General features: G+C 45.5%; 1 protein-coding gene across 1 annotated transcript in view; it reads right to left on the reverse strand.

Moving 5' to 3' along the window:
* Window positions 1–12,744: 12,744 nt before the first annotated feature.
* The window catches only part of TMTC2 (transmembrane O-mannosyltransferase targeting cadherins 2), a 291,797-nt gene continuing 284,137 nt past the window's right edge, over window positions 12,745–20,404 (reverse strand). The window contains exon 14 of the mRNA XM_061564667.1: window positions 12,745–18,511. Within this exon, the coding sequence (XP_061420651.1) occupies window positions 18,320–18,511 (192 nt within the window). The 3' untranslated portion in view covers window positions 12,745–18,319. The remainder of the gene's footprint in view (window positions 18,512–20,404) is intronic.

The following is a 20,404-nucleotide window of genomic DNA, read 5'->3' on the forward strand; positions in this document are numbered from 1 at the left end:
TGGAAAAGAATCGCGCCCCCGCCAAGGCATCGAGCGACTCATCCATTCGAGGAAGCGGGTACGCATCTGCCACAGAGATTTTGTTCAGACGCCGAAAGTCGACACAAAACCGCAGTGAGCCGTCGTGTTTTTTCACCAAAACGATCGGCGCGCCCCACGGGCTGTTGGAAGGGGAAATGATATCGGCGGCTAGCATGTCATCAACAGCCGATTTGACATGATCCTTTTCGGCAGGACTCAACCGAAAGGGATTTTGGCGGATTGGCGCGCTGTCACCCGTGTCAATATGGTGTCGCAGCAATTTAGTACAACCAATATCAAATTTGTGTTGACTAAAAACGTCAGCAAATTCGCTCAGGAGAACTCGCAGCTGCGCGCGCTGCGAGTCGGACAGGTCCACTGAACCCGCGCAAAGCGCATCCAGCCATCCGTCATCACAGTCCGAATGCGGTCGCGACGGAGGATCGGTGGATACCTGACCCACGAGTGGTTCCTCATAGGGTACCGGCGTTGCGTGTGCAAGCACGGTCCCTTGAGGAACCACGGCCGTTCGCGATCCCACATTAAGGACTGCAATGAAGGGGTCCCCATCCCCTCTCACCATGGTCTGAGCCGCGAGCAAATCGGGTCCATTTACCCCGGCCCGAGATGGTCCCAACAAGACCCCCCGATCCGCAACGCCTTCATTAAACGGCCGACGCAACCTAAGAGGGACGAGCATCTGAGCCCCCGGAGGCACGCGCACAGTTTTTGTGACGAGCGCCTGCACGGTGGCAAACGCCCGACGCTCCGTGGTGGGGGAAGACAGAAATGTAACGCGTCGGCCCGATGGGAGCTCAATGCACCCTTGGTCAATAAGGATGCGGATGGGCATTTTGGCCAGAAAATCCGTCCCCAACAGGCACGGAACCGCGAGTGAGGAGGAAACCAAAACAGGCCCGGATAATTTAATGTCCCCAATGCAGATAGTGGCGCGGATTTGGCCAATAATGCCCAGAGAGCCCCCGTTAGCGGCATAGCACGGCACGTCAACAGGGAGCAAGGGACGACTTTGAACGGGAAGGATGTTATAAATTAAATCAGATATAATGGTCGCCGATGCCCCTGTGTCAATTAAAATCCGCACCTCTACCCCATCAATGTGACCGACCACGACCGATGATCCCGCCGACGCAGCAACGACACGATGGGCGAGCTCCGACCACTGACCCGGTTGGAGCGCCCGCCGCATTACCGAACAATCGCGCGCGACGGATGGGGAATTTGGAGCCCTGTTTAGTTGAGCGCGTGAGTGTGTGTCGGATGTGTGCGTGGGCCAAACGTGTGAGGTGCCGCGACTCGCCGTATTTCTCTGCTGGAGCTTGGGAGGAGACGGCGTGGCGTCCTGACGAGGTGTCGCCCCGCGCTGACGGGGAGCCCGGCATCCTGACGCAACGTGGCCTTGCAGGCCACAGTTGTAGCAGCGTGTGAGCGCCCCCGATGTCCTGGGCTGCTCCTGGCGGCTCGGTCCATTCCGAGCCTGTGGTGCCGCCGCTCTCCATTCCCCTCGCCGCTCCACCCCGCAGACCTCCGATGGGAGGGCGGTAGCCGCCATGGCATGGCTGGCCGCCCCCTTTGCCGCCTTTCGACGAAGGGACCGCAAGCCCCCGTGGATGTGGCGCGCGACCAGCAGGGACGACATCTCTGCGTCGTCTTGAGCCAGGACGTTGACGTCCAGCTCATCAGTGAGTAGCAGCAGCTTCTCAGCCACCATGGCATCCACTCCTTCCTCGTCCATCCGTGGAAAAGCAGCCTTCGCCAGGGCCAGGAGAGCCGTCCGGAAGGCCAGGGGCGATTCGTTGGCGCCCCGATGCCGATCGTGGAACAGCTGCCTGCAGTCCGAAGGCGGCCCATAGACGGCTGACAGCAGCTGCAACGCCAGGTGTAGAGTGGCGCGCTTTTCCCTCGGCGCCGAGGTGAGGGTAGCCAGGGCGTCGTTGTCCAGCATCGCTGGCAGCGCGCGTAGAGCCTCGGCGTCCGACCAGTTCGCCATCTCTTGATGAGCGATGAACCGCCTCTTGAAGCCGCCCCAGTCTCCGTCAGCGCCGACGAATTCTTTAAGAGGCGGCAGACGCTGCTGTAAGGCGGCGTCCGTGGCTGCAGAACGCTCTCCGTCGCTCCCCGCCGATGATACAGTGTGGGCGGGCCGTGAGCATGGCATCGCCGGTCGCTCTGATGTTGACGCGCCGGCCGGCGTTGATGATGTCACGGCTTGTGCTTGGCGCTCAGCAGACACGTGACGCGGGCCGGCCCCGCCCACCGCTCGTACTGTAGAGATGGCGGGAAATTTGACCGCGAGCCGCGTCGGGGTGGCGGGAACCGTCGCCCCGCGCCGGCTGCCGTCGTCGACCCGCGCTGCTCCTCCAACCCCCAGCCGCGTGATCTCCTCCAACGCGGCGGCCGCGGCGTAGAGCAGGTCCGCCAGGCGGGAGTGGGCCAGCCGGAGTCCTTCGGCCGACGCATCCCCCTCCTCCTGTCGTAGCGGCGCGGGCGTACTCGGCCCTGGCTGCTCCGATTCGACCCCGGCCATCTCTGGTGGTGATTCGGCCCCGGCGTCTTCCATCTCCGACTCCCTGGTACGTGTCGTCCCTCGTGTGTCCATCGTTGGACGTTTACTTCTGACCCCAGATGTAGTAAGTATATATGGAGGCTTGACGACAGGATCGGAGGCACACTTATTTATTACACAAACATAGTTATTACAGGTCACTTGGCTACAGGGATTTCTCGACAGCTAACCCCTCTAGCCTATACCAACTCCTCCACTACGGGACTAGGGGAGGCTATCTGTCCCAGCTTGGTTAAGCTGGGATCCCGGCTCCCTGAGTCACCAGACCAGCTTCGTCTGGGCTCTCGGGGCCACGCCACCGGCTTGCCCTGGTCAGCCCTTAGAAGGACAGCGAGCCAGGGGAGCTCCGGGGCCTATACTAGCAGGTCTTCGTTCTTCTCTGGTTAAAGCTGAGTCCCGACCTCGAGCCCTCGAGCTCATCACCTTTTATAGGACTCGCCCCCGAGGGGGGGCCCGTGGGGGATACACATGCGGACGTCGGTGCGAGCGCCACCCTTGTGTACGGCCGTAACCCCGCCCCTTGTGTTTGTTGGCCATCCGTGGCCATGCATAATCACACCTCAACATTCGTAGCCATGCGCAATTACACCTCTACATCTGTATCGCGCCCAGCTGGTGGCTCCATCCTGGTCCTCCCTCCACGGGCGGCCTCGGCTGAGTTTCGGGCTGAATCTCGCTCCCAACCTGTGTCCTTGCCCAGTCAGCTGCTCTCCGCTGCATTCCAGTCGTTCATGTCCCCCGGTTGCCGCTGCTGTCGGCGGATATCGGGAGGACAGGCCAGAGTTTTCTCCCAGGTCCCTTGTGGGACGCACGGTCAGCAGCGTCGCTGGTGCTGTTCCATCCCCTAATAGCTGCTGCGGAGTGCCTGGTCGGGAAGGTTGACCGTCACTCCCGTCCCCTCGCTGGGGAGGCGGTGCAGCTGAAGTTCCCCCCTTTGGTTCGACCTCAGGACTCAGCCGGCGAAGTAGCGCGGTTACTGCCTCCAGCAGCTGATCCATCCTCCGATCCCTAGAGGATGATCTGCGGCGGCGCTGGGTTTGCACCACCGGATTGGTGGAGGAAGGTGCCCACATGGGACGAGCAGCTGCCACGGATCCCGCCGATGAGCCGGGGGACGATCCCGACTCGTCGGTTCCTTTTCTGAGCAAATCTCGTCCCGGGCACCTAGAGTGTCTTCTGGCTGAGTCTCCCCCTTGGGATCTTGCGTTGGCTGAGGCAAGAAATCCCACTGCTGCCACCGGATGAAGAGGAATCGAAGACTGGTTATGCACTTCTTCCACCCACATCCACACTCGTTTCTAAAACCAACCCCGAACACGTGTCTCGCAGCCCCTTTTAAACCCTTCATCTCCGCCCTCGTTCCCAATACACATATCCGTTTCGCACACCGAGTTCGTGTGACGTCAGTGCCCTTTAACCCTTGACCCCCGTCTAGTGGACTCCCGTGCGTGTGATTGGTGTGTGCTATGCTGAGTGCGGATATTTCATGTCTGCGTGGTGCGAGTGTGTGAGGATGGCTCGCAGATCCCTTACACGTATAAGAGCTACACACACTCATGTTAGTTTTACAGACTCCTCTCATACTGTGCATATTGTGTAGCTTGTAAGAATTGGTTTTACCCCTTCTGGCAATAAAACAGGTGTTAAGATGTTAAAACACCAAGCAGAAACCTTTTGCTAGGAATCATCTCTGCATTAACCACACATTCGAGTGGTAAACATGCAAACAAAAACATGCTCTGGTAATATATGCATTGTCTTTGAAACTGATTGGTCCACACCAGACAGTGCTTTCTTTAGAGCCTAGTCTCAAACAGTGTTAGACCAATCTTGATTCGAAGCTTTCGTGACTGCAGGAATCCATACTCTTTGGTTCTAACCGATAGAACCAAGAGTATAGTGTTAAACCAATGACGCCAAAAGGTGTTCTTATGTTCACCACAAATGTGTGGTGAATGCAGACATGCTTCCTTGCAAAGGGGTTCTGTTTGGTGTTTTAACATCTTAACACCTGTTTTATTGCCAAAAAGGGTAAAACCAATTGTTATATTTTGATACTGGCAAGAAAGGTCCCATGTTGTGTAGCTTATGTCAATGCAGGTGTGTAACGTGTAAAGAGGTAGCAGCCGTTATGGACACAATTGCTGAATTAATTCTTAAATAAACTTTTTTTTATTTTAGCAGGTAAAGCCCACCGAGCTATGTAGCTCTTTTTCAGAAGCGACCTGGCTACAAATGATAGCTCAACGAAGCGGCTTATCACGTGGACATTTACATCACCCAAAAACTCTCAAACGCGTGTTCCTAAATGTGGAGGGGAAAAGAGGATCCAGAGAAAAAATTACACAATCACTGGGAGAGAGACATGCAAACTCCAAATATACAGCACGCGTCAGGGTAGGGATCGAACCCACGACCTCCTGTACACCGGGCGAGATACTTAACATCTCGCCACTGCAGCACCCTTCACCCATTATAATGGACTGGAGTGTGGGTGGTTTGCCAGGGGGTATCCCTGAGCTCCTGAATCTAAAATCTTGCTGTGTGTGCAAATGAAGCACAGTGACTGCTGGCACAACATTGGCCGGACGAATTTGCCCAGTGCAGTATCTGTTGGGGATGGTTATCTGAATGTTATTCTTTGCGTCATCTGGGCTCCAATGTTTCCACGGGGCGGCTGAAAAAATTTGAAGCACAAATCGTTCTAAAAAACAGTGCTTAGTTACGTGCCTTACTCTTTGGTTCTTTTGGTAAAGTCACGTAGAAAGAAATGAAATTAAATAATAATAATAATAGAATACGACGTTTCGATTGCAACACAAGCAACCATCATCATCAGGTGCAAATGAATGAGAAAATAAACATAGTAAACTTGGAAATATAATGCAATACAACACAGAGAGTCGGCCAACACAACAGTCAACACCCCACCTGGTTGATTACGTTCTTCCAAAGATTGCTAAATATGAGAGAGAGACAAAACATAGACACGGATACATACAGACAGACACACAAGCAGAGAGAGACTCACAGAGAGATAAATAGAGAGACACTCACATAGGCACACAGAAAGACGTCTCTGTGTCGAAGCCTTAAAGAGAGAGGGGGGCAGAGGGGGAGTTGTGTGTAATTCCTGCCCACAGGGGACGGACGAGCTGGACAACTGGACTTCTAAACAAACAAGCACGGAGCGTTGTGTGGAATCCCTGCCTATAGCAGCCGGAGGAGAGAATGGACTTATAAACAAGCACGGTAGAAAGCAAATTGAGTAAAATTAAAAAGTGTAATGCAATGCAACACAGAGAGTCGATTAGCACACAGTTAACGCATAGCCTGGTTGATTACGTTATTCCAAAGATTGCTAAATTAGAAGTTAAGTGTGAAACAAACAAGCACGGCAAACCCTCTCCGTAGAGGTGGTTCAAACTAAATTCGAAGCTTTCGTGACTGCAGGAATTACTATTTGGTTCTTTCGGTAAAGTCACGTAGTTTTGTGATATTTTACAAGCTGTATACATTATTATTGTCTCATGCACAGTACTGCCGTGAGAAATTAGTTCATCTATTAAGTACTTGTACTGTAATGCCCATATATTTATGTGGTTGATTGTACTGTATGAGTGAAACAAATCATAACAACTGATGATTCGCGTAGCATTTATTTTTATAGGTTTATGGAATTCCAGCAATGATATGCAAATTTGGCACCAGCTGAATCTGCCTAATTAACAAAAGAGGCTTTTGCCTTGATTCCCATTTGGCTGCGAGATGGCCTGGAAAACACAGCACAGGAATGGCTCGTGAATTCTATCCGTGTGGACAAATGTGCAAAAAAGCATGAAGAGATGCATGCTGGGAACTATCCTGAGAGAAACGAGGAAAACATGAATCGGGGAAAAAATCAGTGTGGGTTTGAGCAGGGCGCATTTTCTCGTTATCAGCTTAAACATTATCTTCATCAGCTTTGTCATTATCATTCTAAGCAGCTACATTCTGTTCACGTGTGATATGGAGGATGTGAGGAGTGGTGGCGCAGTGGTTTATTTGAACCGGCCCTGGGCCCCCTCTAGGTCGACTCAGCCTCAAATAAGTACCTGGTGCAGTGTGTAAACATTGCCGCTGGGGAGACAAAGGCGGCTAGGCATGGTACTATCCACCCACCCCCTCGTGTGCCATGCCGGCCTTCATAGGTGCTCGCTAACAGCACTTTCCCCAAGGGGATCTTTATCAAATTTCGATTTAAAGCTTTCGTGACTGCAGGAATTTCATCTTCTTGGTTCTTTCGGTAAAGTCACGTAGAAGGGAAGTAATAAAATAATAAAAATAAAACATAATAAAATAATTCTCACGACGTTTCGGCCACAACGCAAGCAGCCGTCCTCAGGTGAAGAACATGTCTGTCGATACGACAGAGTCTAAATGACACGTCTTAGGCTTGGAGTGTCTATTTAAGCTGTGAGGGAGGAGGAAGAGAGCCTTGACAAAAGAATTTGCATTTGAAGAGGAATTTAGCATATTTATGGGAAATGCAGGAATGCGAATAGTGCTAATTGTGAAATGCGTGGGAGGTGGGCGGGGGGTTTTCAAAGTCATATTATGCCCATGCATTATGCAGGATTAACAGCATCAAAGGGAGGGGGCAGGGGCAGGGGCAGCACCAACAAAGGGAAGGAATGTGAATAGTATGCAGCTGCAGCAACCAAACAACCACGTAAAAAAACTAAAGTATAAACTTCATAGTATCATCAGTATACTAAATATACTCTCTAATAAGCTGAGCTACTAACAGTAAGTAATACATTACAATTCTATGTCGCAAAAAATATAATATGCTTCCAGCTAAACTTTTTTCCCTTACATCAAACAGGTCTTTCCCGTACTATATGCTGCCATAGACAAACCCAACATTAAAATATATACTGTATTACTATACACCACCCTATACCTTATACATTGTTATATTACACTATTATTCTACCCACCCTAATGTATATCACACTGCTATATATTCACTATACAAATACGATACTATATATTACTTTGTACATTGTATTAAGCATATAAATGTTATACTATTTGTTATTATACACTGTACCATTGACCGTCGTGTGAAAGATACTAAGAGACAGCAACTAAATATGAGAATGGGAGAGTAGCAGAGCAAAGAATCCATTCCCTGCGGAGAATACAATGCCAGTGAGTGGAACGCGGTCTGAGAGTCACCGTAAACGTGAACACAATCAGTTAAGATCCGAAATGGTTTATTACGTCCTTCCAATGATTGCTAAGCCAGAATCCATCTTCTCGGTTGAAATTGTCTCTGTGTTTGTATATGTGGATCGCCTCATGAACGAATCTCTCATGATAGCCAGATGGCTTGCAGAGAACCTCTGTCTTGGAGAAGTCAATGTCATGTGAGCCCACTGAATTGTAACAGTTATCTGCCACGGCTGAGGAGTTTGTCCTACCGTGTTTCAGGTCTGCTTTATGTTCACGGATGCGGTCCGAGACATGTCGTTTGGTTTCTCCAATGTAACTGCTACCACAGAGGCAACCTAGTTTGTAGACGCCAGGGTACTGTATGTCTGGAACCAGATCTTTTACAGACGGGACCAGATCACGGATTTTATGTACTGTGTTGAATCGGACCTGGATCTTGTGTTTAATCAGGATTTTGGAGATCTTTTTTGTGACCCCAGCAATGTAGGGTAAGGTGATGGTCTTGCAAGGCTCCTCAACAGGATCCTTCTTGATGGTTGGAGTGATGGCCTTGCGGATTGTGTAGTCGGAGTAACCATTAGCCTTAAGAGCTTGGCGTACGTGTTTGAGTTCACTGGCAATGTGTTCCTGGTCGGAAATGCATTGGGCTCTATGGTATAGAGTCTTGATGAGGGAATTCTTCTGGGATGGATGGTGGTGGGAATCCGGTTATAGGTAAGCATCCGTATGGGTGGCTTTCCTGTAGACAGAGTGGCTCATTGAACCATTAGTTCTCTTTTTAATTAGGACATCCAAAAAGGGTAGCTTGCCATCTTTTTCGACTTCCATGGTGAATCTGATGGCTGGGTGTATGGAGTTGATGTGGTCGAGAAATTGGTCTAGAGCAGGCCGGCCATGTGGCCAGATGACAAAAGTGTCGTCTACGTACCTCTTCCATAAGGTCGGGCGTAGAGTGGCAGTCTGGATGGCGTCAGTCTCAAATTTCTCCATGAAGATGTTGGCTACAACCAAAGATAGGGGGGAGCCCATTGGGGTGCCCTCAGTTTGCTTGTAGAAAGTTCCATTCCAGGTGAAGTATGTATTGGTTAAGCAGTGTCTCACCAGGGGGGGTACCGCAGCATTCAGTCCTTGGTGAACCAAGTCTTCAATGATTGCGATGGTGTCAGGTACAGGAACTTTGGTGAATAAGGAAACCACATCAAAACTGACAAGCAGGTCGTCTGCGGACAGGGCAATCCCCTTGATTGTCGATACCAGGTCAGTAGAGTTTAGTACCGCAGAGGTGGTTTTTCCAGTGAAAGGCCGTAGGATTTCAGACAAAAAACGAGCCAATTTATAGGTGGGGGAGTTGATAGTAGAGACAATGGGACGAAGAGGTGTATCTTCTTTATGTATCTTTGGCAAGCCGTATAATCTTGGTGGCCTGGCTGCAGAAGGTTTCAACGAGAACTGTTTGGTCTGATCAATTAATCCTGATTAAACACAAGATCCAGGTCCGATTCAACACAGTACATAAAATCCGTGATCTGGTCCCGTCTGTAAAAGATCTGGTTCCAGACATACAGTACCCTGGCGTCTACAAACTAGGTTGCCTCTGTGGTAGCAGTTACATTGGAGAAACCAAACGACATGTCTCGGACCGCATCCGTGAACATAACGCAGACCTGAAACACGGTAGGACAAACTCCTCAGCCGTGGCAGATCACTGTTACAATTCAGTGGGCTCATATGACATTGACTTCTCCAAGACAGAGGTTCTCTGCAAGCCATCTGGCTATCATGAGAGATTCGTTCATGAGGCGATCCACATATACAAACACAGAGACAATTTCAACCGAGAAGATGGATTCTGGCTTAGCAATCATTGGAAGGACATAATAAACCATTTCGGATCTTAACTGATTGTGTTCACGTTTACGGTGACTCTCAGACCGCGTTCCACTCACTGGCATTGTATTCTCCGCAGGGAATGGGTTCTTTGCTCTGCTACTCTCCCATTCTCATATTTCGTGCTACCTCTTAGTATCTTTCGCACGAAGGTCAATGGTACAGTGTATAAAAACAAATATTATAACATTTATATGCTTAATACAATGTACAAAGTAATATATAGTATCGTAATTGTATAGTGAATATATAGCAGTGTGATATACATTAGGGTGGGTAGAATAATAGTGTAATATAACAATGTATAAGGTATAGGGTGGTGTATAGTAATACAGTATATAATTTAATGTTGGTTTTGTCTATGGCAGCATATAGTACGGGGTAGACCTGTTTGATGTAAGGGAAAAAAGTTTAGCTGGAAGCATATTATATTTTTTGCGACATAGAATTGTAATGTATTACTTACTGTTAGTAGCTCAGCTTATTAGAGAATATATTTAGTATACTGATGATACTATTAAGTTTATACTTTAGTTTTTTTACGTGGTTGTTTGGTTGCTGCAGCTGCATACTATTCACATTCCTTCCCTTTGTTGGTGCTGCCCCTGCCCCCTCCCTTTTGTAATGCGGGCGTAAATGGGCGGGGCGGATATGACGATCCGAGAGGGAGGAGTCAGGGTCACGGGGGGGAGAAGTTATAGCGGGGAGACAGGAAGCCATCTGGGTCAGTCAGGGGAGTAAAGGGTGGTGAACACGTTGGGTGGTCGCCGTGCCTCAGCCTGGTGGCTGAGGGGCTCATGACGGCGCCAGCCAGCGGGGTGGAAGAGAGAGTTGGGGATAGAGACAGAGAGTGGCGAGGTAGCCACATAGGCCACGCAGGGCTGAGGTTGGAGATGGCGAGATAGCCACAGAGGCCACGGAGGGCTGAGATTGGGGAGTGGCGAGATCGCCACACACGGTAAGACTCGGCACCGCCGGCCAGCGGTGACCGAGCACGGAGGAACAGGGAGCAGCGGTGGAGCTGCTGTGAGAGCAGCCAGAGGGCTGCACCAAGAGCCTGCAGCGGAGCTGCAGGAGCGCGGAAGGCTACGGGAGCGAAGGCAGCTGTGGAGCTGCCAGGCAGAGAGTCTCAGGAGGAGTGCCGTGAGGGAAGGAGAACGCGAACCCAAATAAAGGACACGGAGTCAGAGAGAAGCGTCCGAGTCTTTTATTACACTTTGATGCTGCTAATCCTGCACAATGCACGGGCATAATATGACTTTGAAAACCCCCCGCCCACCTCCCACGCATTTCACAATTAGCACTATTCGCATTCCTGCATTTCCCATAAATATGCTAAATTCCTCTTCAATTGCAAATTCTTTTGTCAAGGCTCTCTTCCTCCTCCCTCACAGCTTAAATTCCAAGCCTAAGACGTGTAATTTAGACTCTGTCTTATCGACAGACATGTTCTTCACCTGAGGCCGGCTGCTTGCGATGTGGCCGAAACGTCGTGAGAATTATTTTATTATGTTTTATTTTTATTATTTTATTACTTCCCTTCTACGTGACTTTACCGAAAGAACCAAGAAGATGGGATCTTTATCAGTTTAACCCGTAGGTTTTCGCGACCATATTATTCATAATAAAGGGTTTTTTGGATTAAACTTAATGGATCTTTACCCATTAAGTTTTTTAGGGAGGTTAGACTGCGTAAATATAAATGTGTTGTTAAACTCACCACCAACCGACATAAGCTAATTAGTAAGGTTTGGCAAGTAAACAAAACATGCAAATTACTGGTTCAGGACACCGGTGTGTTGGAGAGTAAACCCACAATATTTACAATTTGAGTACGATGTTTCGCTGGTAATTACAACCAGCCTCATCAGGCAAGCCACAATCGTGAACAATTCCTCCTGTTCCGGTCTTACACAGAGGGGGTAAATGTGAGTAGAAAAAAAAAAACCTCTTGTGGACAATATTGGTCGCGAAAGCCTGTGTGTTAAACTGCAGGGGGATCTTTTAACTGTGATACGGATGGGTGCTAAATTGGTCGGCTCGGTCTGAGATATTTTTCGTGCAAACAGGACCCTGCGGGGTGGGCTGGTAGGAACGAATAACCAAATAATATAAACATAATGTATTATTACACTTGTTTAGCCAGGAAAGCCCCACTGAGTCAAAAGGTTTTTGTAGGGTCCTGCCAAGTGTTTGCAGTAGGGGGCGATGTTGCTACACCTAATCGGACGATACGAAGGGAGAGATTGAGGCCTAGTTCTAGGCTTTAGGCCTAGCTGTAGGCTTTAGGGCGCTGTGAGTTAATTTTTAATTTAAATGTTTTAATTATTTACGTAAAAACTTTAAATTTAAATGTTTCTATTTAAAAACATGAGGGAATGTAACATTGTTAAACATTAACTCCCTTTCACACACGCGGGGGTACGATACGAAGGGAGAGTTTCAGGCCTAGTTCTAGGCTTTAGGCCTGGCTGTAGGCTTTACGCCGCCGTGAGTTAATTTTTTATTCAAATGTTTTAATTATTAATGTAAAAGCTTTAAATTTAAATGTTTCTATTTAAAAACATGAGGGAATAAAGTTTTAATTAAAAGCTATCTCAGGGAATTATAAGGGAATGTTACACGTGTTTAGCCAGGAAAGCCTCATTAATTTAAATGTTTTAATTAAAAGCTATCTGAGGGAATTATAAGGGAATGTTACACTTGTTTAGCCAGGAAAGCGTCACTGAGTCTAAAGGTTATTGTAGGGTCATGCCAAGTGTTTGCAGTAGGGGGCGATGTTGCTACAGGGACGGACGGACGGTCGGACGGACGAAATAATCTATTGGTGGCTGGTCCACTTCGTTCCTACCAGTATAAGGCTCCACTCAACCCACCTCGAAAATCCGACCAAAAACTTGAACATTAATTTGGCGTAATAGCTCTCGTGGAAATTCCAGGTCACGTCAGAATTCCTCAAAAGTCCGAAAACAAACTCTACACGAATGGAGCCCACGAGGAGCTCATTAATGGCACCCTGCTGCCCTACAAACCAAGGCTTTGTAGCTTTTCTATATTAAGCACGATGTGCTTATTGTTTGAAGTTTGCAACTAGATAGACTGTACTAACACCGAAGTCACGCAGACCACACATTTAAAAAGCATTTAACTTTATTCTTGAAATATCAATTACACATTTTTAAATTGATACCATCAACTGTGCCAACCGCTGCCAAATTTCATTTTTTTTAACCATACATTACAGGCAATTAGCTTAGTTAAAAAAATATTGCACAAGTCTTTGCACCAATGTGGCAACCAATGTACTTGACTCAAAACTCACTCGCTAAACAAATTATAGGACACTGTACCACACTCATAAAACAACGCTCCATTCACGACAATGTTCATGCTTTCATCATACAGAATGAACATAAACTTTATGACAGAAACATAAAAGAATTAAAAATAAGTCCAAAACATGCCAAATCTGTGTCCACCGTTTATACCACCACACCAATTATATAGTTTTGTTGATATATTGGTAACATATAGACAAGACAAAACAAAAATGAGTGAACATTTAAAACCATTGTTTTAAATGAAATTAACAAATTGCAAATACTTTGTTGTTCATATCACTGTAAACATAAGATATAATAATTCGTTTGGCTAGTTTAAAACTGAAATATCCTTTGTAACTGTTAATATTATTTTTGAAAATGCAAGTATTTCAGATATGTACTTATTTATACATATACAATAATTATGTTAAATCATATCTGTTATTATAATTACTGAGCTGGAAACCCAAAATAATGAGCAGAGAAGCTGTTGCTGTCCATTGAATATACTGTCCATGTACAAGGACTTTTTTTAATGGCAGAATAGGGTAAACAATTTGTGATTAACAAATCAGAACAAGGCTGAAAGGTGCTGTAAACTTAGCCAGGTGCAGAAGGTTAAAATGAGTGTGCCATCTGTGTGGGATCGAGGTCAGTTCGAGACAGGCCCACAACCAAGGACAAGACCTAAAGCAGCCAGATATTGAGACATGGTAAGGGCAGACGTTACGGGTCAGGTGTCGACCGTGCAACAATTTTGAGATCTGGGAGAAGCAGAGATGCAACGGTGTCCATCGCTTTGGCTATGATGACCACTTCATGTACTATGCTTAGATTTTCTATAGAGAGCCCTGCATTATTAAGTTGTAATTGGAATAAGAAGCACGCAATAACAATTTACAGGCTTTGCTATTTGTTCAGATTGTGCTGCATTGATTCTGAGGTGAAAAGTGAAGTTTGAATAGGTACCAGCAATGACACTGGCTTTGTCCCTGATGTGTGGAGTTTTTTGTATTTACCAATGGATGAATGCACGCGTTGGAGAGTTCCAGAATTATTGATGAAGTTTTTTGTATTCAAGCAAATTCCTCTCTCCGGGATTATGAGACGTGTTCAGCTCAAATGTGTGCTGTCATGTGCACCTCAGATGCCACTCTTGAGTACAACATACCCGGTACAAACCAGCTTTTAGTAACGTTTATGTCCATTGCTGCAAGATAATTTACAATACAGTTGTATCTGGGTGTCTTATCGTTATCTTTCGTAAATTCACTATGCCATTCGTTTAGGAAATATGACTATTCAAAATAATATTCAAAGAAAATTGAATCGAATAAAATTCAATTTTAATGATTGCAACGTTATCCACCCATGGCTTACAATTGTGCACTCATGATTGCAATATAGACATTTCGGATATTGAAACATTCAAATAATTGAATGCACAATGAAGCCAAAATGTTTGTTGTCAACCAGAGTGTGAGGCTTATTGACAATGTGAATAGAATGGCAGAAGTGTGTCTTTTGGCCAAAGAGTAATTTGTGAAAGCATAATTGTAAGCTGCGAGTCTTCGTTGTTAAAACTATTATTGCTAAAACTGCACCTTTCACACTGAATGTGACTCAGAGCACCCACGGTGTTATTTTTATCGTGAGAAATGGTACGGAATCAGAAGCACACAATCCTGTGACATCACTGTTAAATGATGCCTGCTTGATTATTACTACGGGTGTGTTAACCATAAAATATAAGCAGTCTGCTTCACAGTGAACATCAAAGATCCATTGATGTCATACAAAACAAGTAGGCCATTGTGTGCTGGCTTGACGGTCCAAATTTGCCAAATTCGAATATTAGCTGCAAATTACTAAATTAGGATTACAAATAGCAATCATCGCTGCTCACTGGCAGACTAATGCCCAATTGTAGGTTAGGTACTGAACATCTTCGAACCCCCCAGGGCAGCTGCCACTGGGGGTGCCCTTTCAAATGTTTGAGATGAGATGTGATATTGTGTTTAAAGCACTCCGAGATGCCCCAACATAAAAAAGTGCTTTTTGTCAAAAAATAAATTATCATTAAAGTAGCAATCTGAGGCCATTGTCCTGAATGTAAGATTATTTGAAAGTTGGATTTGACTTTAATTTCGATACTCTTTTGAAGGCATTGTTAATAAAGTTGGCTGACAACTTGATCGTATGGCATTTTGCTGTGCTTATGCATTCCTTGCAATTAATATATGAAGGGATTTACGTCGCAAAAAGGATTCAAATTTACATTGTACACTTTAAAAAATCACAAATGCGTTCTGAAGTTGGCAGGATTGTATGGTGTAAAGAAACTAATGTTTCCAAAAAATCTGGAACCATCCAAGTATTTAGCAACATTTCCGAGTACTTGAAGACAATGCACGACATTGAAACTACTGTGCTTGAGATATTTTCAAAACCTTTCAAGAACACATTCTGAGTTCTCGACATGGTAACAAGATCTAAAATAATGTAAGCTGTCTCAAACCAGTATGCCATCACCTGGATCTTCTGTTTTAACTTCAATTAAAACTTGTACAATGGATTTATTCATTTTACAAAACGTATATTTTTTAAACCACCCTACATTTCAAGATTCAAATACAACTTACAATCAGGGTAAACTTAATTTATTTGTCCATAATACAGGTATTTTTGGGTTAGATCTCGTCAATATATAAATGTGTCGTTTAACCCGCCACCACCCGACACAGCCAATTAGTAAGGGTTGTCACGTAAACAGAACGTGGCCAATTCGTCACTAGTACAGCACAACGGTGTGTTGGAGAGCAACGCCACAACATTTACAATCTAAGTACGACGTTTCGCCAGTAATTACAACTAGCTTCATCAGGCGATGTCACCACATCTACCACTCTATTTAAGGAACGAAACTGGAGGATTTCTCCACAAATATGGCTGTTGCCTGATGAAGCTAGTTGTAATTACTGGCGAATCATCGCACTCAGATTGTAAATGTTGTGGCTTTGCTGTCAAACACATTGGCGCTCGTAACGAATTGGCATGTTCTGTTTACGTGACAAACCTTACTAATTGGCTGTGTCGGGTGGTGGCGGATTTAGCGACACATTTATATACTTGTGCGATTTAACCCAAAAAAACCTGTATTATGGATAATGGTCGCGAAAGCCTACGTGTTAAAATGTCTGCCTCCTCAAGCAAACATGGTGACGTGCTGATCTACGTTGACAGTCCTGAACCATTGGAGGAAATTCCACATTTCTATGATGGGGGCAGTTCCTTTGAAAGGTCACTGCATCCACTGCTGACTTCCCCCAAAAAAGCAGTTCTTATTCACCTCTGCAGGATGATAAATTGTGTTGACCTCTGACCGAAATTTTAACTTGGTATGGCGCCACACTCTCGCAATAAGGAAATCGAAGTTATCATATCTTGTTTTTATATATTGCATCATGTATAAGGTTTTAAGGGCTCGGCCACTCTTCATGGCTTGCGTTATGACACTATAAGTCACAATGGGATCTGAGACTGCACGTGCAATCACAAAGTTACATCAACTCTGACCCCTTAACCCCTTTACAATCGACGTGGAGTTTCCAGCAGGTATCATTGTAATTGTTCTTCAATACCGGTGTGAAGCATTTAATATCCTCACACAATCATCACAGCTGCGACAATTGACTTGAAAACCATTTTTAAATGTGCACGTGGGGAACGTGGATTTAGCATTATGCTTTAAGTGTCATTAACATAATGGCACGCAGTAAAAAAAGACAATTTAAATTAAGTTTCGCTTTCAGAGACACCTCCATAGGCAACGCTTGGATAATTATTAGCTTTACATGAAGTCAATAATGGCATTAGTATCAAATGTTTTGAGTACCTTACAATTTCCCTTTTCAGAATTAGTTCACGTGGCAATACTGTATTAAGGAGATTTGTGGACCATACACATTCGAGTCAGACCACACACTCAAAGTAATTCAACTCTATGGACAAAACGATGAACCAACTGCTGCCCACACATGCGTGAGTTGGTTGAAAGAAAAATCAACTCATTGAAGAGCAACAATAGAAAAGTAATACATCCATTTCATACAGCCACATAGTTACTCTTAAGTGAAACAGACGTGGCATGCGAATGCTAAATAACATTAGTACCTTGTGCACGGTAGCTATGGCTAGAGTGTAGATGAAATACAATGATAGCAGACCCTGTACGTTGCTAAAAGGGTATAAGCGCCCATCTTGAGTATCCCTGGGTCAATTTGATGCCCAGACTCCACTGCAGAAGAATACAACGAGAGCCCATTTGCGAGAGGGAATGTGGTCATTCAGAGCAAATAAATGAGGCTTTTCATCTTCTGGAAATGTTCAATGCAACATTTTTCTTAGCAGCCATTGGTTGGCAAATGCTGGATGGCTTATCTGTCTTTTGGAATGTAAAATACATCAGTGGCTGAAAGCAATTCAACCCCCTACCTCCAGGTAATTTGAGTCTAAACATCTGTCAAGTATTGGCCCAGCATCTTGCTTTATTTATGTACCAGATAGGTTTGTATCTGACCTTTTAACCTCGGTTGTTATCTGCCAACTTTCTTAATAGAAAGAAACTGAATATTTTTCAGCAAATAGCTTAAAAGCTCAATTTTTGCCTATTCATTGTAAATTACGATTTATTACTAAAATTACATCAGCTCATGATGGAGACGTGCGTTTGAGTGATTTTTAAATGATACAATGGTGGATAAAATACAATTACAGATTTGCGATGTTATCACACTCTTGGCAGGCTCCCTAGTGTTAAACGCGCTTAAAATATGCACTCGCTTTAGATAATGGAGTGATGAGTTATTATCTTTACTGTGTCTTGAAAGTTCAGACCACACATTGTGTTCGAACAAGGTAATGAATGCAGTGCTCGACTTTGGGTAATGATGTCAAGTGGATCAAGGGAACCGCATTTTCCATAAAAATAATTTAAGATTAACATGTTTTCTCCGTTTCAGCCGAAATGCTATATTTTTTACACACCGGTTTGAAATTATAAATTTTCCAGATTTGCCTGCTCTCAGTTCATCATTTTCACTATTAGGTTTGTGTATTTTGTCTGCTTCACTCGCTGTGCACGCATTTTCATTTGCAGGTTGCATTCATATCAAAGTGCCTCAAACTACTTTGAATCAAGTCACTGTTCAGTTTGCAGTTGCATTTGACAGCACAGTTGTTTTGCAGCGGAGAGCAACAACAAGGTGTCCGCTCGCGCCTGCTACTTGTGTCCTCCGTGCACCACCCCGGGCCGGCCCTGCTTCTCCATGATCTTGCGGAGCTTCTGGAGGTTCGAGTGCGTGATGCTGTCGTCAGGCTTGAGATGCAGCGCACGGAGGTAATGGTTCTCAGCCTCCTCCAGCAGCCCGTTCAGGTGCAGGATGGCTCCCAGGTTCATGAGCGCTGTTGAGTGCTGCCAAAGCACAGACATGCATGGATTAACACGCGCACTCAAATTCCCAACGACAAAGATACCCCAGCCCAAGTATTGTTAACGAGCACCTATGAACGCCAGCACGACACACGAGGGGGTGGGCGGGCCGGCACTAAGCATGATGATGATTGTTACTATAAAACTCTTAAGTCGTCCTTCCATTCGTTCCCTCAGCTCAGGGCAGCAGAGGTAACACTTGTGCTCCGAGAGTTACTCCTGCCTCGCGTGCTTTCCTACATGGAGTTTGCATGTTCGCCCCCCTGTTTTGCATGGGTTCCCCTGGGTTCCTTGATAATTACAAAAAGACGTACAATATAACTGGTATTGGACAAAAGTCCTAATGCAGAAAAAATGCTTGCAAATGACTCAATTGAGATTACACAAAGCAGCAACACCGCTCCCTAGTGAAAAAAGTTGACAGGACCCTCCTGAAAAATAGTCTTGAGACTCGGTTGAAACTCTGCTGTTGTACACAAACGTAATAATAAAACATAATAAATACATCAACTGCAATGTGGTCCGTGTGAATTTAGCCAATGACAATAGCCCACGTGTTCAAAAATATGTTTTGGCATGAATAACATAATGAAAACCGGTTGCTTCAGCTGCATCAAGGTAAGAGCTATATTGTGTTCATTTAAAAAGCTCCCAGGCCAGTCTGAGGCAGACATTAGGTTGGGAATTGGGAATAGCAGGGGCAGAATGATTACGCGTGTGATTGGTGAGAAATAATGTGTAGCTCTAATAATCCACAATTTGAATAAGAGCATTGCAACTGCATCTCAAGAATGCAATTGTCATTTTTTCGTGGAATCATCAAGTGTGAATTAGATTTATATAATGGTCTGCTTCCATGCATAAACAAGTAGGAAATGTAATTATATAATGCTAAATAATCTGGTCTTATCTATGACGCTGAAACATAGACGTCAGCAAAATAATTCCTGACTAAGATTGGAGGGCATCAGCAGGAATTAGTTGTTATCAGTGGAAATTATTATTAGGCTTAATGTTAAACAGGTATAGTGATTATAAAAGGGAATTCCAGACATGGGAAGTAGCCAAGAAGAAGTAAATATAGTATTGGTGATTTGTGAATGTGTTTGCCGAAGTAGGGGGTTGCACAGTGATAAGAATCGGTGAATTTGCTCTTGTAGTATCTTCAAGTGTGGCTTAGAAACGAGTAGAGAAAATTGAGATTGGGAAAACGTTAGAATAGCAGCTTGCAACAGATGCTTGTTTGCCACACGTCACCCGGGGCAGTCCTGTTAGCCGCTGATGTTAAAACGTCACACAAAGAACTCGCGCCATTTAGATGGAGTTAGCCAAGGCAGGCACAGTTGATTATTGTTCACGATCAACGTGGCCTCAGGAATACAAACCTGGGTTGCAGTGAGTGTAGCACAGTGTGCTGCCGCAACACTGCATTATAAACAAATATGAGAATGGGGTTTGCTGCCAAAAAGACAAAGACCACATCCTCCCCACCCACCCACGTAGCTCCACAGACGAGAGAGGGGCAAGTGCCGTTCGTGGAGAACTATTTAGTCTGTTGCGGCAAACGAGGTGCAGCAAGGACCACGCCCAGCTATAGCTTTCTTGTTTTAAGGCTGAGTCAACCTAGATGAGGCCCATGACAGGTTCAGATACCACGCTCCACAAACGCTGTATAATATAGCACCAAGATTTAAAGTTTTCGTGACTGCAGGGATCCATACTCTTTGGTTCTTTAGGTAAAGTCACGTAGGTATAAAATAAAATAAATGAAATCACGATGTTTCGACTGCAACACAACCAATCATCAACAAGGGGGGGAAACCACAGCAAAAGCAAAAAATGTTCTTGCTGTGGTTTTCCCACCTGATGATGATT

Source organism: Lethenteron reissneri, chromosome 33, assembly GCF_015708825.2.
Source record: "Lethenteron reissneri isolate LAM-NWPU_2019-01 chromosome 33, ASM1570882v1, whole genome shotgun sequence".
NCBI lineage: Eukaryota > Metazoa > Chordata > Hyperoartia > Petromyzontiformes > Petromyzontidae > Lethenteron > Lethenteron reissneri.